The sequence below is a fragment of the Aethalodelphis obliquidens genome, unplaced genomic scaffold (assembly GCF_003676395.1).
Source record: "Aethalodelphis obliquidens isolate GAN/ISIS:26980383/991018 unplaced genomic scaffold, ASM367639v1 scaffold25, whole genome shotgun sequence".
Classification (NCBI taxonomy): Eukaryota; Metazoa; Chordata; class Mammalia; order Artiodactyla; family Delphinidae; genus Aethalodelphis; species Aethalodelphis obliquidens.
Window position 1 is genome coordinate 4,723,137 of NW_020837969.1, and position 26,583 is coordinate 4,749,719.

Consider the following 26,583-nt stretch of genomic DNA (forward strand, 5'->3'; position numbering starts at 1 on the left):
GTCCATCCACCTCACTACAAATAACTCCATTTCGTTTCTTTTTATGGCCAAGTAATATTCCATTGTATATATGTGCCACATCTTCTTTATCCATTCATCTGTTGATGGACATTTAGGTTACTTCCATGTCCTGGCTATTGTAAATAGAGCTGCAATGAACTTTGTGGTACATGACTCTTTTTTTTTTTTGTGGTATGCGGGCCTCTCACTGTTGTGGCGTCTCCCGTCGCGGAGCACAGGCTCCGGACGCGCAGGCTCAGCAGCCATGGCTCATGGGCCCAGCCGCTCCGCGGCATGTGGGATCTTCCCGGACTGGGGCACGAACCCGTGTCCCCTGCATCGGCAGGCAGACTCAACCACTGCGCCACCAGGGAAGCCCATGACTCTTTTTGATTATGATTTTCTCAGGGTATATGCCCAGTAGTGGGATTGCTGGGTCATATGGTAGTTCTACTTTTAGATAAGGAACCTCCATACCGTTCTCCATAGTGGCTGTATGAATTTACATTCCCACCAACAGTGCAAGAGGGCTTCCTTTTCTCCACACCGTCTACAGCATTTATGGTTTGTAGATGTTTTGATTATGGCCATTCTGACTGGTGTGAGGTGATACCTCATTGTAGTTTTGATTTGCATCTAATGATTAGCGATGCTGAGCATCTTTTCATGTGTTTGTTGGCAATCTGTATGCCTTCTTTGAAGAAATGTCTATGTAGGTCTTCTGCCCATTATTGGATTGGGTTCTTTGTTTTTTTGATATGGAGCTGCATGAGCTGCTTGTATATTTTGGAGATTAATCCTTTGTCTGCTACTTCGTTTGCACATATTTTCTCTCATTCTGAGGGTTGCCTTTTCATCTTGTTTATGATTTCCTTTGATGTGCAAAAGCTTTTAAGTTTCATTGGGTCCCATTTGTTTATTTTTGTTTTTATTTCCATTTCTCTAGGAGGTGGGTCAAAAAGGATCTTGCTATGATGTTATAGACTGTTCTACCTATGTTTTCCTCTAAGAGTTTTATAGTGTCTGGCCTTACATTTAGGTCTTTAATCCATTTTGAGTTTATTTTTGTGTATGATGTTAGGGAGTGTTCTAATTTAATTCTTTTACATGTAGCTGTCCAGTTTTCCCAGCACCACTTATTGAAGAGGCTGTCTTTTCTCCATTGTATATTCTTGCCTCCTTTATCAAACATAAGGTGACGATACGTGCGTGGGTTTACCTCTGGGCTTTCTATCCTGTTCCATTGATCTATATTTCTGTTTTTGTGCCAGTACCATACTGTCTTGATTACTGTAACTTTGTAGTATAGTCTGAAGTCAGGGAGCCTGATTCCTCCATCTCTGTTTTTCTTTCTCAAGATTGCTTTGGCTATTCGGGGTCTTTCGTGTTTCCATGCAAATTGTGAAATTTTTTGTTCTAGTTCTGTGAAAAATGCCACTGGTAGTTTGACAGGGGGTGCATTGAATCAGTAGATTGCTTTGGGTAGTATAGTCATTTCCACAATGCTGATTCTTCCAATCCAATAACATGGTATATCTTTCCATCTGTTTGTATCGTCTTTAATTTCTTTCGTCAGTGTCTTATAGATTTCTGCATATAGGTCTTTTGTCTCCTTAGGTAGGTTTATTCCTAGGTATTTTATTCTTTTTGTTGCAGTGGTAAATGGGAGTGTTTCCTTAATTTCTCTTTCAGATTTTTCATCATTAGTGTATAGGAATGCAAGAGATTTCTGTGCATTAATTTTGTATCCTGCTACTCTACCAAATTCATTGATTAGCTCTAATAGTTTGTATGTTATTTGCTGCTTTTCCCTTGCTGCTTTCAATATTTTTTCTTCGAATTTAATTTTTGATAGTTTCATTAATATGTGTCTTGGTGTGTTTCTCTTTGCGTTTATCCTGTATGGTACTCTCTGTGTTTCCTGGACTTGATTGACTATTTCCTTTCTCATGTTAGGGAAGTTTTCGACTGTAATCTCTTCAAATATTTTCTCAGCCCCCCTTTTTTCTCTTCTTCTTCTGGGACCGCTATAATTTGAACATTGGTGCGTTTAGTGTTGTCCCAGAGGTCTCTGAGACTGTCCTGAATTCTTTTCATTATGTTTTCTTTTCTGCTTTCTGGCAGTTATTTCCACCGTTTTATCTTCCAGCTCATTTATCTGTTCTTCTGCCTCAGTTATTCTGCTATTGGTTCCTTCTAGAGTATTTTTGATTTCAGTAAGTGTTTTGTTCATCACTGTTTGTTTGCTCTTTATTTCTTCTAGATCCTCGGTAATTGTTTCTTGTAATTTCTCCAATTTGTTTCCCAGATTTCGGATCATCTTTACTAGCATTACTCTGAACTCTTTTTCAGATAGGTTGCCTATTTCGTCTTCACTTATTTGGTCTTGTAGGTTTTTACCTTGTTCCTTCATCTGTAACATATTTTTCCGTGGTTTCATCTTTTTTTTTTGGTTTGTTTCCTCTTTTTGATAGGTGGTGCTGTATTCCTGTCTTACTGGTTGTTTGGCCTGAGACGTCCAGCATTGGAGTTTGCAGGCAGTTGGACAGATCCAGGTCTTGGTGCTGAGATGAGGACCTCCGGGAGGCCGTACTCCGATTAATATTCCCTGGGGTCTGAGGTTCTCTGTTAGTCCAGTGGTTTGGACTCAGAGCTTCCACCACAGCAGCTTGGTCCCGACCTCTGGCCTGAGAACCAACATCTCACAAGCTTCATGGTGTGGTTAAAAAAAAAAAAAGAAAAAAAGGAGCAGTACAATATCAAAGAATAAAAAACAAAATAAAATTTGAATGATAAAAAATACATTAAGAGAAATAAAAGTATAATTGAAACAACTGGTCGCTGGGGATTCCTCCCGTCCCCTTAGGTGTCTGTGGTCTCCCACCAGTGCCTGGTAGGTGCCCTAGCTGTGAGAAGACAGAAATTCCGCATCCTCATAGTACGCCGTCTTGACCCCGTCCCCCTATCTCTTTAAAATAAACTTCAAGTTACACTTTTTCCATGAGATTTTCCCAACCTTTTGTATACCTATAAACTTCTAACATCCCCCAAACTTTTGTAGCACTTTATGTGCTTCATGTCTGTACTGATTATTTTGGCTTGTAATCACATATAGTTCAGCTCCTTTATACTGTTAATATTTCAGCCAGCCTTCCCCTAAAAGACCTACAGCCTCTTACCAGGGTAAGTACACTGTGGAAAAGGAAACTGTCAAAGCTTTGAGGACTTCTGGACACTTGTTCTGAACTGACACTAATTCCAGGAGACCCAAAAGTGCCACTGTGCTCTGCCAGTCAGAGTAGGGGCTTGTGGAGGTCAGGTGATCAATGGGATTTTAGTTCAAGTTCATCCCACAGTGGGTCCCTGAGCCCATCCTGTGGTTACTTTCCCAGCTCTGGAATGCAGAGTGGGAACAGACTTACTCAGCCACTGGCTGAATCACCACACATGTGCTTAGTAAGTAGTCGGTTATTTCACCAAGAAGACTGCAATTTTGTAAAGAGAGCTTGCTAATGTTTTATAATATTATTTCAAAAGCAAGAACTTTGGAAAATACTTGCATTTTCCCAATTATTGACAAAACTACACCTTCTGGTAATCACTTTACAAATGAGATGAAAGTCAAAGCCTGGATATTAACATCAAAGTTAGAGATTTTCTACTGAATTCAGAAGAGGCTCGTAAGTCATCTTCAGCTCATTCTGGTTTTTGGATGATATTATTTACTATTTCCTTCCAAGTGTTCAAATACTTGTGAGTTATGTTCTGTTCTTAATAGCCTGATAGCTACTCAACTATGTTCTCTTATTAATAGCGTTTTTATTAGAGAATTAGGGCAAACAGTAAACTTTAAATTAGATTTCTCACCATATGTCGACATGTTGAGCATTTTCCTTCTGACACTGAGGACAGAAATATGTCATTCTCTTATTCTCCCCTAAGCGACACACAGTTATTTTGCAGCAGCACTGACCACAATTAGGACGCTTGTAAACCTTATAGTGGTTAGAGACAGCAGATCCTGCTTTGTGGCACTAAAAACAAACAAACAAACATTACAATGTTATCTACAAAATAGTATTGAAAGATACATTCTTGAAAGTCATTTCTAAAAATAATTTGTTAAAAATGTACATATGTTTATACATATGTCCTCATAATCTTTTCTTTCATTTGAGAAAAAGATATTGACAAGATTCAGCAACATTTGTCAAATAAGATTTGTGTGAAATAATTAAGTCATTATTGTATAACTTATTAGTATTCAAAATTGTTCTTTGCATGGCTTTACCCTCCTATCTAAATGGGATATAAAAGTTCTATAATTTAAAATGCCTTTAAGGTTTTTATAATTAAACATAATTATGTGGTTATAAGACTAGATTAGCTTTAAATCTGATTATTTTTAGAACACCGAAGCTGCTCACTTTGTTTCAACAGTCAAAAAATTTATTCCTAGGGAGAAACATTTAACAAGATCATCTTCTTTGTTGACCGGAAAAGGGACAGTTTTTTTGTTTTTAATCTTACAGACTCACTGAAAAAGAAAAATTTAAATGCCATCTTAGCAGCGAACATGTTCTGTTTTGGCATAAGTTCTGATACTCTCTGTCACAGTTTTATTCTACTCACATACAGTTAAAGCTCCTACAAAGAGAATGTTAGGGATTTACATCAGCAGTGTGAAAATTTAAAAGCCCAGAAATATGGTGGATCATATTAGAAGCTGAAAATTACAGGAACAACTCATATTAATTTAAGCAAAGTACTGAAATGCCCATCTTAATCTGAGCAGAAAATGGGTAGGTATCTGTAATCATCTTTCCCTAGAAGAATAAGTGAGCATATGTAATATTAAAATAGCCATCGATCCTCAGGACAGGTATGCAAAGCAAGAGGCTCATGAACACTTCAGGCCAATTAATGAAGAAGCCTACAATACCTGACTTTCTAACAGTAGTAAAAACAAACATTTTGAATACAGGAAATGGACTGTAGAGAAAAAAAGACATATTTATGATACTTCGTTTAAAGGCAAAATGTGTTTACTTAACTCTATATATGCATATATATGTATATATACAACTTACAAAATTTACAGTTTAGTGAGGACTTATTCTCAAAACAGTCTCTGTGGTAGATAGAGAAGTATTATTATCCCGTTTTACAGATAAAGAAACTAAATCTAAGTTAAGTTACCTAAATAACATTAACCACACTGATAGGTAAGTGGCAAAATCTGATTGAACTGAAGTCTATATTTATCCCAAAGTACTGAATCTCTCTCTAGGCTACCTATATGTTACTTTTATATATCCAAAATTAGAACAAGAGTCTAAGTAAGTAAAATGCTAACATAGCTGTCCCCCAACTTAGTGTAAAGATAATTTAATATAATTAGAGTTAGACAAGTTTGGACCGACCTGTGACCTAATTTCAAGGTGTTAATTATGCCCATAACATGTCACTCTCCCCTATTGCACCTCTATGCTCTTACCACTAGATGGCTACATACAGCCTTGACATTTCTGGTGCAAAGGGAAATAACTGACATTTTACATAGTTGAAAATTTTTTGCTCTTACCCTGTAAAAAAGAAGGCTGAAATCACGTATCATTTTCACAAGGTGATGTGTCTGTTCATCTGTTAACTGACAAACCTTAAAATAGAAAAACAACTCAGGAGAGTTTCATAATTTGTTCATTATTGTAGAAAAACAATACCACTTGCCAGTTCTACCTAAGAGAACTTGAAATAGATTTGAAATATATGCATCTCTTCTAAAACTCATATATCTATTCAGTGTTATTAACAGTGTATATTTTTAAGTGATGGTACTACAGATAAAAAATACCATCCATTCTCGAACTTATTTACAAAACAGAAATAGACCCACAGACATAGAAAACAACTTATGGTTACCAAAGGGGCTAGCCGGGGGTGGGGTGGGAGATAAATTAGGACTTTGGGATTAATAGATACACACGACTACATAGAAAATAGATAAACAACAAGGACCTAACTGTATAGCATGGGGAACTATACTCAGTATCTTTATTTTTTTTTAAGATTTATATTTTTTTGTTGTGGACCATTTTTATAGTCTTCATTGAATTTCTTACAATATTGCTTCTGTTTGATGTTTTGGTTTTTTTGGCCACGAGGCACGTGGGATCTTAGCTCCCTGACCAGGGATCGAACCCGCACCCCCTGCATTGGAAGGCAAAGTCTTAACCACTGGACCGCCAGGGAAGTCCCCTCAGTATCTTTTAATAACATATAATGGAAAAGATTCGGAAAAAGAATACATATATGTATATAACTGAATCACTCTGCTGTACAGTTGAAACTAACACAACACTGCCAATTAACTATACCTCAATTTTAGAAAAATTCAAAAAAGAAAAATACCATCTTATAAACTTTAATTCTAAATTCAAATATTTATTGAATACCTATTCTGTACTGGACATCTTCAAAGTCCCAGCATTGCCTATCAGCCACCTTGAAAAGTCTTGCAGGAGAAAAAAGGAAGGAAAAAAAAAAAAAAGACCAGAAAGAAGGGACAAACAGGTACAGGAGTAGATGTTCTCCAAGGTCACTATCAAGCTTTAAAAAGATATGAATTTATAGACATGCTTTAATATTAAAGTACATGTTAACACATGGAAGAACGCAGAAACAGACCTTGCTGAAGAATTTTTTTGTGACACAGCCTAGCATAAACCTCAGGGTCACCCTTTGCAGAATTCATTATCATTTGGCACATGTAGTTTCAATAGTAATTCCAGAAGAAATTCTAAAGACTCACCTTTGTTGTGTGTATATGAATACATATGTATATCTTTATACAACAGAAACAAATTTATCAGTGCCTCTAAAATCTAAAACCATCTAATCAACATAATCCTTCTAAAAGTATTTTTTCATTTATTTAAAGTTCAAAACATATGTACTTCTCAAATTCATTTATTTCTTACCACATCTTACTTACTACGTTCAGTCACATCTTAAAAGGCTAGATTATACTTTTTCAATCATTGTGCGTGTGCTTTTAGGGGGCTAATAGCTAAGCTTCAGAAAGATTAATTTTTAACCCCCTCACGCACTACGGCCGGCTGGATGTACTGATAAAAAGTAAATTGTCAGTTTATCAAAGGTAACAACAATGTTCTGGTTAACGACACTCTGGGTACTTTTTTCAAAAACATTTTCCATAGAGTTCTAGATGATTTTAAAAAGTTCATAAGCTCATTAGTGTTAAAATTCCGTCTCATTATTCCCATATTACAGAAATTTGACAAGCAGGTTCCAAGTGTCAAAAAACAGAACCAAACCTACAACAATTATTAACTGGTTTCTTTGAAAACTTATTTCCTACTGATCTGAATTTTATAAAAACTCTCTGGGAAGCAATTACACAAAATAAACAGGTACCTCTGGAATCACGTAAAAGATGGTTTAGTTAATAGACACTATTTGGGTCTGGATAAAAGCCCTAATGTAGCTTTCTTCCCTGGAAACTAAAATATATGTATCCTTCCACCTGGTTTTGAGTTCTAACCGCTCTGACCTTCTTACAACTTGGTCCTATTAATCACCGTTCCTTTTTTTTACAATTTTAACCTCTCCCTCTCGGCCAGTTTGGTTTTTTTTCCCAACATATAAATAAGTTCATGTCACTCCAGTTGAAGAACAAGAAAAAAAAAACCCTAAAAATCCAGTTCTTGTCCCAACTTCTCCATCCAGCAGTCTAATATTTTCCCTTTGTTCCAATCTAAGCTATTTTAACAATCACTCTAAGTTTTGTTTCCATTTTCTCACCAATCACTTATTCCTTATTCTCTGCTACCTGACTTCCATTCTTACCATTCCACCAAAACAGCATTTTCTAATGTCATGAACAGGTACAAACAGGAATATATGAGTGTGTGTAGAGTGTGAATTTAATATGCCAGATAGTAAAAGAAAGTTGTGAGCTTCGCTCTTTCATACATTCAACAAATATTTCTTTAATGCCTTCCAAATGCCAGACACTGTATTCTAGATACTTGGATACATCAACGAACCAAACAGACACCTTCCTCCTAAGGGACTGTGTTCTAGCAGAAGTCAGATCCTAAACAATGTATATAACAGGTAAGTATCAGGTGATCAGTGGTGTGGAGAAAAATAAAAAGCAAGCAAGTTATGGAAGCCTGGGAGGAAGCAGTGGGTGGCAGGGATGCACACAGCAATTTTTAAAAGAGAGGCCAGGGTTGGCCTCACGGAGAAGCTGGCGTGAGCGAAGACCCCGGAAGTCTGTCTGGGGAGAATGTGTTACTGCCATGCCGATTTAAGTGTTCCACGTTGGTCCCTTCACAGTATTTAAAAATATAGAAATCATTTAAAAACTACTTAACACCTACTTTAACAGCGGGATGGAGACCACTGTCAAAGAGAGCTTCATTTTTGATGATGTTTCCCACGCCGGGTAACACTTTCTGATCCATTAACACGTCACATAGCATCCGTCCTCTCTGCTTTTTCACTTCACTTTCTGCTCTTGGGAAACTAAAGTTAGGTGAACATACATCTAATTCTTCCATCATTCTTATTCTCTGTTGGCTTTCTGCTGAGTTTCTATAGAAAGGAATAGAAAACACATTAATCATGTGCCTGGTTACAATTCACAAAGTGTCATTTAAAATGATCTTTGATATAAACATAAACACTTTATGTTAACCAGCTTATAAGAGTTACATAGCCAAACAATGACGACCCTAACAAAACATGTTATTTGAAGAATCTTTTAAAATGACGTTTTATCAGTTATAAACTACTTTTAAAATTTTTGTTTATTTATTTATTTTCATATGTGACATTCCCAAACCCAACTGCAGGGCCAACTTTGCAGTTTTGCAGCTGAAGCAATTTTTAATTCAATCTTTTACCTGATTTCTACTGATGAGTCAAAGAAACAAATCAGATCTTTGGTGAGCTGTACTTCAAAAACAGGAGGAAGTCCATTTTTATTTTTAGACTTAACTGGATTAATCACGAGGAAGCCTTTCATTCCAAAATGAATCCTAGAACAAAAGCAAACCCATCTTTGAGCGGCAGTAAGTATATCATGCAAGAAATTTTTGTTCCTTCACTTTTTGGAATATAAGCAAACAAACGTTAGTCACAATAGACACTTCAAGGGCACAAAGTGATAGCTAATGTCGTATTTTTGTTAATGGCTTTGTATCCTTATAAAACTCACAAAGAAAATAAGTTCAACTCACAAAGAAAATAAGTTCCTAGAGAAATAATAAGGCCCTGATAGTAAGCCCAAGAAAACACACCCCTGTTCTCTTTTCTTGTCAGATGAGGTACCTTTTATTCACACCACAGTCTACTGTCTCTCAGCTTTTTCTCTGATTCAAAGGCTTGGGGTGAGATAAGGCTAAATTTAAATTGCCTATAGTTGGTGTTTTTATGAATTCTACAAAGCCACCAACATTCACATTCCTTACTTCTAGCTACAGTATATTGGAAATGTTTACCTATTCCAGAATGAGATCTATAGTTTAAGACACTTACTCTTTTCTACCCCCCTGCTTTGGGATAACACAGTGAAACAAATTTTTGCAAAATCTTTCATATTAAAAGAAAAGAGAACAAGTCAAAATGCTATTGTCTTCAATTCTTTTAGTTTCCTTCTACCTTTGTATGTATTGGGAAGAGGGGACTTGTAAATATTTACGGTTAACTTGAAAGCCACAGTGCAGTGATGAAAAATTCATAGCCTTTCAGTTTTTACAGGATTGATTAGTATGTCCAGTTTTAAAAAAAAGAAAAAAAGAAAGTGGTTTTACAAGACTTCTGATGATGAAGATCAGAAATGACTCTCAAGATGAAATAGTTTTCTGCCTTTCAAACCCTTCTCCTTATAGCTTTGTTGAGTTAATAAATATGGCTCTTTGGGCAGCAAACGTTACTGCTCTGTGCTTCTAATTCCAAAGCACCATGTTACAGTATTGTACAAGGTTAACCAGTCTAACTTTAAAGATGTGGGTTTTAAATGCTGTGCGCCCTACTGTCAATCATAAATGCATTTTACATGCCCCACAGTTCTTGACAGGAAACATGTGTGCCTGTAAGTACTCCAAAACTTAGCCTACGGAGGTTCAACGCCAGTGAAAGGTGTACAACTGTCATGCCCAGAAGCCATCATACCTAAAATCTTTTCAGCTGCATGGCTCCTAAAGTGGATTCTAAATCCCTTTCCATAATGAAACTGCATCTACATATAAAATCTCAAAGGTTAAGACCCAGTTCAAATGCAGGAGTAGCCCCAGTAAGAACCCCAAATCAAAGAAGTATGCCTTTTTTGGTCTTATAAATCTATTCAGAGGGAAATGTGCATAAAAATAACTATTTTTATAATAAGTTTTATTTTTATGAATTTTTATGAAATAGAAAAATGTTATGTATGATGACTGAGCCCCAATAAACCAATGAATTTTGTGTTTATTATTAAGTACCCTTTATCTTAAACTAAGAAAAACATATCAGTACCATGAAAATTTTCAAGGCACAGTAAATACCTGTACTGTCATATTTCTATCTCTTGATCCTCTCAAGCTCCACCCACTCCCAATCCAACTGGCTACCTGAGACCATTCACTCTGCATAACATGACGGCCTGCCCGCCGCGGGCTTTAGGCCCAGCCGGGAGTGGCCTCTGTCCTTTCCTCTGATCCCATGCCTTTTACACAGCTGATTCAGGAATGGAAACCTGGATCAAGCTGGATTCATCAGCATTTTCCTGAGGAATCTATCTGGGACACAGAGAGATCAGTTTCTTGTTAGGATTGGGAGATCTATCATGGGAGCTGTCTAGGGTAATGTGTCCTGACATGGGCACCAGAAAAGCCAAGAGAGGCCTGTCTGCAGAGACACAGACGACAGGAGATTTCAGCGGGGAACAGAATCAGGAAATGCAGTCCTCATAGCGTTTAGTCTTCGCTTCCAGTTCTACCTGAAGCCTGACTGCATTATCTTCCGGTATCAACAGACACCCATATTCTTATAATAAACAATTACTAAGCTTGTTTAAGTTGGGCTTCTGTCGCTTGCAACCAAAATTCTAATATAAAAATTATGTTCAAACTAAAAATTGAAGTGATAGTAAGAAAATTCCTCTAGTTAGAAATAACTGCCTAAAACAAATCAATAAATAAGACCCAATACTATTTTAACCACCAGCCACATTCTTCCTGTTATCACTAGCAGAATAATCTGAACCTCCTTAGCCAAACATAAATAGCAACAACGACAGTATTGTCACAGGTTCAGATTAATGACAACTACACATGCAGATGAGGCAACTGCTTATGAAGATTATCAAGTGGTCAAAATCGTCATATGGATACTAGCGTGTAAAACAGTTGAATATAAAGATTGTAAAACTTATGCTGGGAATTCAAAGAAAGAGGTTATAAAAAGAAAGATATGGTCTTAACCATGTTGAAAAGGAAAAAGGGAGTTCTGCTTCTACTTAGGATATAGAAGCTAAAAGTGAATATGGATCCTACCCTAAGAAGGAGAGAAAAATCACAGTATTTACAAAATCCTAAATTTTCTTGAGCAGGCAGCCAGGTGAAATAAATTCCAAAGAGTGACAAGCCCCTCTGTGGAAAAACAGACACACAAGTTATTCCATCTGGGAAAGAGTACGGGAGAAAGAGACGGCTACTGTAGAAATGGATAAGAAGAAAACAGCTAATATTTTCAACAAACTTTTAAATAGTGTGGCTAGTATGACGGTTTAGAATCTCTGGAGCCCCAGACACAAGGAGAGTGTGCCCTCACTTGTAAGCTCTTTCCCACAGGCATCCACAAGTTAGCTGCCCACAAGTAAGATGTGAGTCATGGCAGGGGACCTGAAGAGCCACCCTTGGTGACGTGGGACCTGCCTGCATGAAACCCTGTCTCCTTGCTTCTTGAACATGCCTCTTACATGAAGCAGAGGTCTTAGAAAGTTTTAAGATGCTCTAGCCAATAGAGAGGTACAAACAAAAAGCTGAGTAGTAACAGGAGTAACAGGAAACTACCTGCAGGCAGAGGAAGTCTCGTGCCAGGTAACAAGGATAAGCAAGCAGTCCGCCACTGGGGAGGGAAGGAAACCCTTCTGCCTCCAGGCCCAGGCCAAGTGCACTGCTGTTCAGAACGAGCCCAAGCAAAAGCCATCTGCCTCTAGGCATGAGGCAGGGAATCAACCTTGGTGCAGACTCCTGCAGTGATACTCCAGGCACCAGTCCCATGGGAGAGAGCGAGGAAACTCTCTGACCTAAGGCCACCCACACAGCGAAGGAAGCACGGCTGCCTTAGGGAGGAGAGGGGCAGCAGCTCTGAGAAAACTGCAGCCCTGAGGCCCACATGCTCAGGGCCTGCCCAAAATTAAAGCTGGTCTGGAAGAAACAAGAACCTCTGTTTCCCCATCACGAACCTCTCACTGAGTAACAGGCAACAGCAGTCTGCCACCGGAGGGCTGGGGGACCTGAGTGTGGAGAGACTCCCTTAGGACAGGAATATGCAGGGTAGGTAGTCAGTAGGTAGCTGACTAAAAAAAATGATGATACATCCATAGAGTAGAACACTTTGTGCACGTTAAAAATAATAATGTACATTTTGACGTTGACCAATGCAATACGCATGTTATGTAAAAGGGAAAAATATAAATTAAAATTCCTATTTATATAAAAATCATAACATGCAATATCATATAATTCATGCATATGTAATATAAACTATATATACAATTTATATTTTATCTATGATATTTACAAAAACTGTTGAGTGTTTTCTTTTTAACAGTAGTAATTATGGGTGGTATTTACTTTTTCCTTTAGATATTTTGGAACTATCTTAAGGTTTTACAATTGGCTTATATATTACTTTAAAATATGGGAAAAACTGCAATAAAATGATGTGTACTGTGAAAAGAAGCAAGAAAAGGAAAGCGGCAGAACTAGCGACCCTGTAGGCTGTCGGTTGTAGAAGGGAACGTAAATGACTGCGGTAAAGATTTCCATATTTTCTCCAGTTACGCATGAAAGCATTATGGTAATTGAAATACAAGATAAAAGCTACTATTTAAGAAATTAAAAATATGTATTTTTCCACCTGTAGATTACTTTAATGGTCAGTTTTCTTACATTGCAAGTGACAGAGACCCAACTCAAAAAGCTTAGGCATTAAGGGATATTTGGTCGCTTATGGAGTCAGGAAGGCTGAAGAATCACACTGCAGGAAAGGCAAGAATGTGGCTGGATCTTAGCAACAGAGGGAATTGGGGGCTAAAATGCCTCTGGGATTCTCTCTGCTTTATGGAGGCTGGCTGTATTTTCCATCACCTTGTCTTTCTGGACAAGCCAACGGCCACCTACAAGTCTTAAGGCCTCACAGCCCCAGCTTTCCTCCATCACCGAGAGCCTAATCTGCCTCGGCTCCAGCTGAGAAAGTTCACAGAAGAACTTGGGCTGACCCAACCGACTACGTGGGAGAGAAAGTTAAGTAAGATTATGCTAGATTCAACTTGAATTCTTTGGTTATTGTGACCAGATGATCAGTTTCCAGAGGAAATGCTGTCCCCAAAAGATAAGTGCGCATGTTGGACAAACAGTAGGTATTCACTACTCTCAAGTATAAAATTTCATTTGGAGTCCTTATCACACTCCAACTTTTCCTAACATGTTATGTGACAGATTACAAAACTATGTTTAAGCTCTAAAACCCTCTTATAAGTAGCATATGTATCATGGATTCCTTAAAGACCTTTCAGCAAACCAGAAAGAACTGTCACATTATCTCTTGCATTTCTCTTTAGAGGATCATATCACTCAAGCTCCAATAAATTACAAAATTGATTATGTATAATGCTTCACTAAAATGGCAAAGCCTCCAAAATATTTCAGATACAGTTTCTGGTCTCTGAGTATGCATGTAATTGCAAACAATGGGAGTCACATAAACCATAAGTTGGAAACACCAAAGTGTTTTAGAAAAGATATTCATTTAAAAAAAAAAAAAAATATATATATATATATATATATATAAAAGTTCACGATATAAGCTGCGTTCATTTTGACTGAAAATAGCAGCTTGTAGGATGGGCATGTCTGGGTGAACAGAGTTACAAATACATGCACACATAGTACCGGCAACACATGCACTCATGGTTAATAGAGATTCTATTTGGTAGTGGGATTGTGAAGGTATAAATTTATTCTTGTTTGTTCATTGTTTCTCAGTTTGGTCTAATGAGTATTTGATACATATTTAACAAAAAATTAAACATGACTCTTTTTTTGTTGACAGATGAAGAGCTTCTGTAAAGTGTTCAGAAAGAGTATAGGTATTAATCACACCTAACACCACATCTGCGCTCCTAAAATAAATGTATACCAAATCATTTTTATTGTTTTCTGGCACTATTCTGAGCACTCTGATACATCTTTTAGCAACAGAAACAGTCACTGTCTAATTTGTATCTTTCTGAAGTGTGGATTTTACATGGCAGATCCTCTTCCAGAGGGCTAGGCCTGTATTCTACTTTCATTAACAAACGAATCCCAGGAAGATTCATGGCCTGGCCTATAAATGTACTAAATCCATGGGCAATTTGAGTTGTGAGAAGCTGCCTATTGAGGGAAAACTGTGATCATTAAGCATGTTTCCTACTATCAGCTTTCTAAAGAGCAGACCAGCCTGGTGGGGAGGAAACAGAGGTCAGAAATGAAGACTACATTTCTATCTCACGCTCACAGACCTGCAGCCTTACACAGGACCCCATTTCTCTGACACTGTCATCCATCCTCCCAAGAAGCACAGGTTAGGAGAGCATTTTCCTAACTTACGTTAAATTGTGAAAGGGAATACAGGTGATTTTAGGTTGTTAACTTCATATTCAAACAGCTGATCTGCCAATGACCTTCAACTGTTACATCACATGGCAGTCAAGGCCATAGGAATCACACTGGTCTCCATCCATGTACTGAGACACATACTCGCCAGGGATGGTACTAGCTACTTAGTTTGAGGAAACAGCTGCCCTTGTTTAGAACTTCATGGAACACTTGCTGACAGCTCTGCACTGAGAAATGATTCCCCCCTTATCAGTCTGGTGGAGAACACTTGGTAAAAACCTCCCTCTCGTGCTATAGAAATAAATCTGCACCTCACAACAGAGAATCAATGACATATCAATGTTTTCAACTATCTTACATGGATCCCATTGTGTCCTACTCTGTTTGGAGCAAAGAATTTTCAATCACATCAATCAATCTATTACCACAATAATGCAGCCTGCAGTAGATCACTGCTGCCTGAACCGGGAGGCGGGTGCTGATGTTATCAATTCCAGGCTGAGAAAAACCATGAAGGGACAACGCTGTCCAGGGACAGCAGCTGCTGACAATGAAGAGACCACGTCAAAGGAAAAGCAATCACATAAAGTCTGAAGTACTCTAAACATGCAATAGATGAGATGCAATAAATAACAATCACAGAGTCATATTATCTCTTTGCAACCATTATTCACCTTCACTTAGAAGCATGGGGTCTGGTAACAGAACTTTTAAGCAGGTGAACACTGTGTAATATCTTAAGGAAACATTAATAAAGATTCAAATTTACAGTTTGCAACAGATTAGGCTAAACTCCGAGAAGACAGATTTGACAGACATATTATTCCACAGGCCTTTTTTTGTATGTTTTGCAAAAATTAGATAGGTGATTACATACATTTCGACATTTTTATCATTAAGTCAACCAATGTGTTAGCAATGAATTTCCATAAGCACTGTGAGACAGCAGAGAACCGGTTACTTCTGTGGAAAGTTTTGAAATCTATAAATAAGTTTCCCTTTCCGTACAAGGCTTTAGAGAAAGAAGGAAGAGAGAAAAATGTAAAAATCTAGAGAGACATTCAAACCAAATGAGGAGCTGTCATAAATATAAAGAGAATAATGTCGCTAAATGCAATAAATATTTGGTGGAAATTAGAGGGAAAAGAGCACCCCGGGGAGTTTGAGGAGGGGCAAAACAGAGCTGTAACGCTCTAATATCCCTTGGGAAGCCCTGCCAGACTGTCATCTTTTTTTAAAAGAAATAAATTGACTAACCCTCCAAGGAACGATGACATCACAATTTATTCTTCTTCTGCTTATTGCTTTCCATGATAGAATCTCAACCTCTTGTATTAGAGCTCTCTTAAAAATGGAGTACTTTCTATGTATTTAAATGTGACATGCAGCAAACTGCAAGGAAAGCCTTCTACACATCTCTAAACATAGAGAGATAAGACGTACTGTACAGATTTACCTTACCGTAAAGCTTTTGGCCCAAAGTACATAAAGAGCTCCTTCCCCAAAGTTTCCACGCCGCTGTAAATGTGCCCATTAAACAGTCTCAAGAAATTCTGGCTGGAATCTTTATTATTATTCAGTGCAGCAGCCTAGGAGAAAATACATACACATATGTAAACACACACAAACTCGAAACAAAAATCATAATTTAATTCTTAAGGTTTTTATATTACTTCATGCCCAGGTACATCCAATGAGAAGAATAATCTCCAACAAGTCGAGTAACGTAATCAGCTGTTTACATACATTTTGTCAAATTACTAGGCAGTCATTTAAAAAGAGAGAGGCCAGAGCTTCCCTGGTGGCGCAGTGGTTGAGAATCCGCCTGCCGATGCAGAGGACGTGGGTTCGTGCCCCGGTCCGAGAAGATCCCACATGCCGCGGGGCGGCTGGGCCCGTGAGCCATGGCCGCTGAGCCTGCGCGTCCGGAGCCTGTGCTCCGCAATGGGAGAGGCCACAACAGTGAGAGGCCCGCGTACCGCAAAAATAAATAAATAAAAGAGAGAGGCCAAATAAAAATTAAGTGGAAAAAAAGTCATTCGCACACAATCAAAATGAACTTCTTCCAGGACCATATCGCTCTGTGCATATGAAAAGCACAGAAAAATGATGTGAATGTTTTAAAGCTAAAAACTAGGGCACAGATTCTTTCATTTCCAACGTGCAGCCAACGTCCTCCGAAGAGCATTCAGATACAAACAGCTAAAAATGGCGGATAAAATATGGAAACAAGACATTTTGACTTGTAAGCCAGTAAGGAAGAGTAAGAGGTCAAAAACCAAGTAAAGGGCTTCCCTGGTGGCGCAGTGGTTGAGAGTCCGCCTGCCAATGCGGGGGACACGGGTTCGTGCCCCGGTCCGGGGGGATCCCACATGCCGCGGAGCGGCTGGGCCCGTGAGCCATGGCCGCTGAGCCTGCGCTCTGCAACGGGAGAGGCCACAACAGTGAGAAGCCCGCGTACCGCAAAAAAATAAAAAAAATTAAAAACAAAAAAAAAACAAGTAAAAAGTGAGAGAGAACCCCAAAGGTAAGAAGCCAGCTTCTATCAGAAAGGCATTTTACCAGACATAAGGAATGAGCGCTTCAATTTCATGGTCTTGTGGGATACGGGGTATCAGAGATAAAGCCTGGGGTCCCCCCGAGGAGGGGGATCTGATTTGAGGTCTGCTCCTCTCTCCCTCCCCAACTGCAATGTTCAGAATAAAGGAAAAAGAAACCCACTACTCCTTCCCCCATCAGCAAGCAAAACCAAACAACATAGTGTCAGAATTACAACATATGAACTGAACATTATCAAGAAGATCAAGGAAATTATAAACATAAAATCTCAGTTCTTCTGTGGGTGAAGGAAAGGAATGGGCTGAGTTTAGATATCCCTTGAGAAGCCCTGCCAACCTATCATTTTTTTTTTAAAAGAAATCAATTGACTAGTCTTCCAAGTAACAATGACATAATGACATAGAAAATGATGACATAGATAATGCTCTTTTTCTTAAGCTGGGCAGTATATATACTGGTATGATAAACCGATAAAACAGTTTTAGATACTGTCTGTGAGCAAATCACAACTTTCCCTCCACTTATGTTAGGATGTTACCATTCAGTGATTCTCAGACTTTTTACAGACATGTCATCCTATATATTTAAGATGATATGTTCATTCTATTCTTTATTTGACTAAATTGGTCCTTGTTAAAAAAAAAAAGACACAACTGTAGTATTTAGCTCAAAGGGATAAAGGGATAAGAGATGTTAAAAAGAAGAAAAAAAAATTGCAAATTGCTAGGGACTAAATTGTGTCCCCTCCAACACTCTTTACGTTGAAATTCTTACCCCCATTGTGACGGTATTTGAAAATAGGGCCTTTAAGAGGTAATTAAGGTTTAATCGGGTCATAAGGGTGGGACCCTGATCCAATAGGATTAGTATCTTTATAAGAAGAGACACCAGAGGACACACTGTCTTCCTCCTGTATACTCAGAGGAAAGGCCATGTGAAAAGAAAGTGGTATCAGCAAACCAGGAAGAGAGCTTCACCAGAAACAACTGGCTGGAACCCTGGTCTTAAACTTCTAGCCTCCAGAACTGTAAGGAAATTAATTTCTGTTGTCTAAGCCACCCAGTCTGTGGTATTTTGTTATAGCAGCCCAAGCAGATGAAGGCATGAACAGACACTATTCTTCCACTAAATCCATTCACAGTTGTAATGGCTACAGCCAATGCCAAACTTTCCCAAACTGCCTGAAGTTCAGAGAACTGGCTTTACATCTGTCCTTTGCAAAATAAGAACTGCGGAATCAATCACAGACTTACAGCGACCAATGAACGAATGCACAGGAGTAATTAATAGCGACAGCCTTGCAGTTCTGCACGAACCAAAAAACAAACAAACAAACAAAACCCCCCAAAAACCCATGGGAGATTCTAGCATCAGGAACTATGGACACATGTCACCATGTCCTCAGAACATCTGCCTCTGATTCCTCTTCTCTTTCTTGGATGAACTCTAGTGCCAATTCACTGGACCACCAGGGAAGTCCCAGAATTCGTTATTTAATACTTGATGAGGTGCTTGGGTTTAAAATGACATGTTAGTATAACCTCTTCCTTGCTCACATGTATTGTGTGTCCCTCTCTCTGGTACTGGAATTTCCCCACTGGAAAGAGGAATCATCTTGAGGTTTTCAAAGTGCCAAACCCAGCACAGTGTTTTCACCAACCACTATGATGGGACTTAACAAACTAAATGATGATCCGTCTGTGACTTGTGTTTCTCCCTTATTTGTCTATAAGCTCCTGGGGAAAAGTAACTCTGGTGTTTAATATCCCTGGGAGCCTCACACAATGCCTGGAATTCAGGAAACATCTGTGGGATTAATCAGATCCCTCCTTCTTCCCCTCTTAAAACTGAGTGTGGCTTTAAAACACAGGGTTGCTGTCTTCCCCACCCATCATCCCCTTCTTGCTTTACCTTTCCCAAGGTTTCTTGGCAAAAACTTCTACTCTACCACCTGTTTTATCTCCTCTGAAAATTATTAACACTCTAGTCTCTTATTTTCTAATTATCTTCAATGGAGTGAGGCTTAAATATAGGAGGACCAAATTCTCATGACTACCAAAAGCTAGATGGATGTAAAATACTATATTTACCAGTTTCCCATAAAGTAAAAAGAACTTTATGGGAAGGTTTAGGAAGAGATTAATGTATTTTCAGCGGCCAGTCCCAGCCTGTCCCGGTTTTTATTTAAGATGCTTACTTAGCATTTAAATGGCTGCTTTGAAAACATCTATTCCAATACCTTATTTGGGTTTTGAGGTGATACAAAAAGATCTTTTTATCCAGTTGTCTATCACGTGAGCACCTGACCAAATCCCCTGATTCCCAGTACACTATCATTTCTAAAATAATCAGCTTTAGATAATATACTCAGGGCAAAATAAAAAATTCAACTTATAATCGCCCATCTCAAGCACTTGCATATATTTTTAACTGTTTTTTAAAAACTCCATTTAGGGGAAATTCTGGTGTACCAGTGATGGTTTGTTCCATTTATTTTGAGAGCGCCTGTGTACAAACTGGGAAAGGCTTCTGCAATAAACCAAAGATTTACAAGATATTCACTTGCCCTGCTGTGGAATCTGGGGTTATCACCTCTTTGGATAAGCTCCAGCTGTCTAGACAAATTCAAAAATTAATTTCCACAAGCCTATTATTTTTGCTGTAACTATACACGATGGCCCAATATATACGTGGCTTTCTCATTTGGGCCCTTATAATCCTATTACAATATTATTTGAACATTTCATTCTTTTTTTTTTTTTTCCTGAAATAGAGAGGAAAATCTCCTTTGCCACAATTTTAAGTATGATTGAGAAGGGTTCACGTTCCCATTTTCAAGTAGCTTAATAATATGAAATCGTCAAAACAACATATATCTTCGGAGACAGCACGTGATTTATTGTGCTGATTACCATTTATCCTGCCTATCCATGGGTGAACAAGGAAGATGAACTTTTCAGAACAGAATAAGACTTTTCCATAGATAAATGTTTCAGCTCTAGTGCGGTTACATATTTTCCCCAGAGAGGAAGAAAATAATACCATATTTACATTCATAGTCTGTCCTCCTTTTTGTCTCCCACATGCTTTACCTTCCTAATACAACGACACTTTCAGTAATCAGAAGTCACTTCTCTACCAATTTAGACCACCAAAGAACCTAGTTTTAAAATGGTCTCTAAGCCCCCAAATAGAGGTCTTTAGGTCCTTTCATCAAAATATATTCTACAATTTTGTAAGAGGAGAGGCTATAAGCGCTTACTCAGAGGCTAAATGCTTTATACACAATATGAGGGCACCACAAGATTACACCCCTTCATAAGGCAATAGGTCATGCCTCTGATAAATGGGTCTGGTGAGAAAGCCCTGTTGTGGGAGAAAAAGGAACAAACAATTACCAGGATGTTTACTTTACATCGCTAGGCACTAAGCTAAGAGTTTTATATGTCCTCTAATCTAATCCTGACCAAATAAGCAAAGATGTAAGTCATAAGCACCTCCAGCTGAGGAAGTAACAAAGGAGCTGGAATTCAAAATCATGTCCTTTTCTCTACATCACCCCCAATACTTCGTTGTTTGGTGAAAGCTCCAGTGGCCATGGAAAGTCATCTCCCTGAGTTTCCTCATCCGTATGTTATCTGTTCTCTGTTGACCCTTGTTCCACGGCTCTATATAATGCTGAGTGCTGGTAATAACGATCCTGAGTCATTAAGGTGAAACCATTATCAGTATCCACTGAAGAAGGTAAGCAAGTACTCTAATGCAATGTTAAAAGCCCTTTTTGGATGTAAACAAATAAGCTTCATTTGGCTGGAAAACGAATCTCTGTGGATTAGCTCCTTCCTTTACATACTGGCAATAAAAATGAGCTATGATTCTTTCCCCCCACTATGAAGAAGGGAAAGGAGGGAGGAAAACGTTTACTATGTGGCTTCATGATTTTCTTGTAATAGGAATTTCCATTTAACATACATAACAAAACACATACTCATAAAGAAAGATTCTGAACTGCTTTTAGTTTTAAATCCTTCATCAAAACTACTTTGGCACTATTCAGAACTTCGCGCTTCTCCATCCATTCAAATGTTTATGAGGCCTACTCTGCTCCAGGCACAGTGAAGGGCAGATCAAGAAGGGTAGGAAGAGGGCTTCCCTGGTGGCGCAGTGGTTGAGAGTCCGCCACGGGTTCGTGCCCGGTCCGGGAAGATCCCACATGCCGCGGAGCGACTGGGCCCGTGAGCCATAGGCGCTGAGCCTGTGCGTCCGGAGCCTGTGCTCCGCAACGGGAGAGGCCACAACAGTGAGAGGCCCGCATACCACAAAAAAAAAAAAGAAGGGTAGGAAGAGCTAGCTACATGTATCGAACCTGAAGGAGTGACTAGGTAGCCAGAGGATCATGTTTCAAATGAAATGAATACAAGTAAACTGTTTCCTATCCTGTTTTGTGAAAGAAGATCGAAAACTTATGCAGATTACATACCTATTTCACTACAATACTGTATCCACCCAACAATTAAAATCGGAGGATTGACTCTTCACAGCTCATTAACCAGACATGTTCATTTATATTCCAATGTTGCTTTGTACCATAAGGTTCCAAAGCTCCAACAGAGTTTTATGCAATGTGCTTACAGAGTTGCATAATTTTATGCTGACAAGACAGTGGATCAAAACTCAGAGAAATGATACAGAGCGTGCAGGACTAGCGAATGCCGGGACCTTCTATGGCTGTAACCTTTCTTCTTCTCAATGAGGATCGCTTGTCACCGAGAGACGTGCCTTAAAACGTGTTCTCTATGGACTTGTCAAACTGCAGCAAAGAGGAAGGCTATATGCCACAGTAACTGGTTCATTATGGCAGTAGCTACGGAGGTGTTTTTTTTGGTATAATGATTATCTGGAGTTTAAATCATTTATTTTAAATAGATAATATTTCTTTAACTCTCCTTTGTATTTTTCCTGTTTACTGCAATATAAAGAAGATTGTATGTTATTATTTTTCAACTGCTGCCTTGTGAAAACTAATGACTTCAAGCCAGTAGCAGACACCTTTAAATAGCTTTAACTCTGGCATAAAGGCCTAGAAAACACGGGATCATTACCTGTTACAGTAATGATCACGCCAGAGATCTGTGACAACCTACCATGTTCTGATGCAATTTACTATGGATCGAACAACCCTCTAAAATGCAAAGAACCCTTCATGTTGATAAAGATTATTATTTTTTTAGATCAAAGGCCCAGAAAGTGAAGCCATGGCAAAATATTTAGAATATTCCCAATAACCACAAAGGGATTATTCATTCCATATTGATTTTCAAAGCCAGTTCCCACAGAACCAGGTTCCTGAGATCCCAATCATAAAGACCTTTTCTAACTTTTAATACCTCTTTATGTCAAGGTATTAAGCATAACAGCTTTATGTTCAAGGCTGTTTACTTAAGGGGTATATAGCTCATTTAGTAACGCTGCCAAGTGATACTAATTGCCCAAACACTGACTAAGCATGTGTATTATATTATCAGGCTGCACTGTGAACATGGGAATGGTAGCCATTAGGATTATCAAATTAGGTACGAGAATCAACCAAACTGAACAAGACTAAAAATGGTGGCAGACACAGACAAAAACCTAAGGTCTCACTTCGCTGGTTAATAAGTAATCACCACTATATGCTGAGCAATATGGTGTTCCTGACAATGAATCAGCCATTTTCCTACTGAACCGTTTATAACTGAGGGGATCTATGGTTAGGAGTGTAGGCTTTGGAGTCTGAAAGCAGGGAGGTCAAACCCTGGTTCACCCCTTCCTAGTCATGTGATCTGGGGCAACTTAATTATTTAAACTCACTCTGAGCTTCACATTCCTCCTCTGTAGAAGCAGGTTAATCCTTTATCATCGGGTTATTATTTCTTGTAACGAAATGAAATGCAACAGTTCTTCAAAAGCACTTTATGCCTTGCTACTAAAGAGAATCACAAAATAAAGGGAATGTTCATGCTGTTTGGGCCTAAATACCAATGAGGTGATGTCTAGTTAAAACATTAAGTGGGATTCTCACAGAAGGAAGTTTATCTAACTCATCTTTGTATCCTCGGGAGCGAGCTTAAGACCTAATACAAAATATATTATTGTTGAATGACGTCAGTGATGATATCTGTAACATGTCATGCCATAGTTACCAAGCCCTACTGCCTTTACTTCCGAAATAGCGACTCTGTTCCCTTCTCTTCATCTCTGCCCCCAGCACCCTCCTCCAAGGTCCAGGCAGGCCTCCCGGGATTCCTACAGTCCTCGTGTAACTGAGGAAGCGGCATCTACCCTGCCTTTCCTCCACTCTTCTTACCTTTGCAAGGTAGAGTGATCTTTTCAAAGTGTCAATGGATCTTATCACCTTTCAAAGACCCCCATTACTCCCTACCCAGGTCTACAAAAATCCCCAGCGTCTGACTCCGACTCACCAATCCCAATCCTGTCTTATTTCAAACCACCTTCCTTCTGTCTCATCCTCTCTTTTCCAGCCACACCAGGTTTCTTTCATCCCTCACGTATGCGCAGCTCTCTTCCTTTGCTATTCTTCTGCCTGAAGCGTTCCGCCTGCCAACCTTCAGTTCAGGTCTCCTCACCCTTCATACCTCAGCTTAACTGTTACTTTCTCAGCAAAGCTTTCCCTGAACTTCCTGTAAGTTCTTATGGAACCGTGTATCTCTTCTTTAGAGAAGTTATCAATTTATATTTCTTTCTGTTCTTACTTCATGAATGTCTGTGTATCTACCCAACTAAAGAATAGACTCCACAAGATGGTGTTCGTTTTTGTTCCTCCCTGGTTCCTTGAGTATTCAAAATTTTGTCGAATGAGTGATTTTTCTAAACATTAATATTCTTAAGAGACCACTCAAGATCCATCTCTGTGGTACCCTGAAATGATTTTGAGAGAAACGCTACAATAAAAGAATAGGTGCAGAGTACTAAGTGACATATAAAGTCAAAAATAAATAAAATACACTGGCAACTGGAAGGAGATGCAAAACTAACTCTTCCAAGTTTGAAAATTTATTTTCTCAGACTTAGAACCTCATTTCTTTCAAGTTGTAAGCAGATGCTAATTTCATAGCAGGCAACTTTTTCTTCCAGGACCAAAGGCTACGATGAAGCTTTGCAGGAGAAATTGAAGTACGGCACAATACTGCCTGCATCCATGAAATACAATCATCCGTACATCTAAAAGGCTTTTAAGGCACGATGGCTTAATCAGAATATTCTTAGTTCTAAATTCTAAATTCTAATTTAGTTCTAAATTCTTACCAAATGAATACCACACCATCTGGAATGCATGCCTGAGTGGCAAGAAGCTGTGCTACAATTTCCTTTAAAAAGCAAAAAATCCACTTAAGGGAACCAAAATGGGTTTCACTGCCCCTTCATTAGACGGCAATATTAAGTTGAGTGGGAAGGTTGGTGCTAAATCTTCTATGTGAAATTTCAGAATTATATATTAGTTGTGATACATTTTCAATTGCAGAATATTAGGCAAGCGAGAAGGTAGAATTTTATCCTACAAAGCTTATTGTCTTAAAAATGTGAAGAAAAAACACGTCAGGGGTTGCGGAGATCTGATAACATTAACAGCAGAAAATGCAGCTCTACACAGAAGGAACCACCTTTCGCTGGGCTGTAAAGAAGTTAAGCGACCTGGAATAAAACACCTTCCATCACTCCCCGCCCGGGCCTCTCCACGGCAGCCTTAGCCCAGCGGCCCAGCGGCCCAGCGGCCCAGCAGCTCTCAACTGGGCGCAATAGCACGGCCTTCTCCCTCCGGTGAAGTCAAGGTCAGCTTTCGGGAACGCGGGGCCCCAGGGAGCCTGAGCCGGAGCAAAGAGATGACTCTTTGGACCCTGGAAACCCGATGGGGTTTTTATTCCACTTCGCCTTGCTGGTCCCCTCGCAAGATATAGGAGCGGCTTACCTGTGAGGAGCCCGCAGCCCCAGAGGCCGAGGGCGGCGAGCCGGGCCCCGCCGGGCTCTGCAGCGCTCGGCCCCGCATGTCCGTCACTGCCTGGCCCGGGCGCACTCGCGCCCGAATCTGCTCTCCATTGAGAGTACAGCCCGGTCCTTCCACCATCTCCCGGGCCGCCCTGTGCCCCTCTATGTTGCACGGCCCTGCTGAGAAAACTGCCGCACAACCTCACGTCTGCGCGAGCGCGTACCTCGGCCCCGAGGAGATTCAAATCTCCCGCGCGCCCGGCCCCGCCCCGGAAGCCCCGCCCCCGTCCGCGAGCAGGGCTCCCGGGCGCAGGCGCAGTGGCTCAGCGCTCCGGGCCCGGACGCGGGATTGCAGGGAACGAAACGTGAGCGCTGGCGCAGCCCGTCTGCCACCCACCGGGGCTGAGTCGTAAAAGCGGAGGCAGTTGGAACCTCAGAAGCTCCAACTTGTTCTTTGCTTTGAGGTTTTGCCTTTCTCTCTGAGCTGCTCTGTACACCCACATTTTGTACCTTATCCTCTTATTCTGTCCTAAAATCCAAGGTTGCCTGGCAGGCCTTTGCTTGCCCTCTTTGGACGTGGGTGGACGCAGAGGGAGTCAGGGGAGGGTTTTAGAGCAAGCAGCTTTTGCTTTTTCTCTTATAGGTTTAGCATGTCTTAGAAAACGTGGCCTTATATACCAAATATATTTTAGTGTGTATATTAAAATATAGCGAGACCCTACCCAAATTCATGCAACAATTCTATTTTGGGTTGAACGCTATTTGAAATTGCTTTGTAAAAGTCAGGGCTCTATATAAATCAGAGGGCAATACATAGCTTTTCAAATTTACACAAGGATGTGCGCATGTAAATACATAAATATAAGGACTCCATACAATTTTTTTAAAAAATGAAAAAATCGAATCATTTTTGAAAATTAAAACACAGCACATTAGAACACAGTGTCAATTTATAAGTGATTTAATAAGCATACCACTGCTGTCGTTAAACCAGAAAAATATATGTAGTAGAGACTTGAATTAGAATATATTACTAAAGACTTGAATTCAAAAATTTGAAAAGTAATCTCTCCCCCTTTCTGTAGGGAGAGATTAGTGGTCAAAAGTTAGCTGGATCAGGTTCAGAATTCTTTGTACTTCCTTG

General features: G+C 39.4%; 1 protein-coding gene across 5 annotated transcripts in view; it reads right to left on the reverse strand.

Moving 5' to 3' along the window:
- NEIL3 (nei like DNA glycosylase 3) overlaps positions 1 to 25,629 on the reverse strand; it is a 50,235-nt gene extending 24,606 nt beyond the window's left edge. For all 5 annotated transcript variants that reach the window (XM_027122512.1, XM_027122511.1, XM_027122509.1 and 2 more), the window contains exons 1-6: positions 25,423 to 25,629; positions 16,359 to 16,486; positions 8,934 to 9,068; positions 8,409 to 8,622; positions 5,585 to 5,659; positions 3,868 to 4,034 (exon numbers count right to left, since the gene is read on the reverse strand). In XM_027122512.1, the coding sequence (XP_026978313.1) occupies positions 3,868 to 4,034; positions 5,585 to 5,659; positions 8,409 to 8,622; positions 8,934 to 9,068; positions 16,359 to 16,486; positions 25,423 to 25,578 (875 nt within the window). In that variant the 5' untranslated portion in view covers positions 25,579 to 25,629. The remainder of the gene's footprint in view (positions 1 to 3,867; positions 4,035 to 5,584; positions 5,660 to 8,408; positions 8,623 to 8,933; positions 9,069 to 16,358; positions 16,487 to 25,422) is intronic.
- Between the last annotated feature and the right edge of the window lie 954 nt (positions 25,630 to 26,583).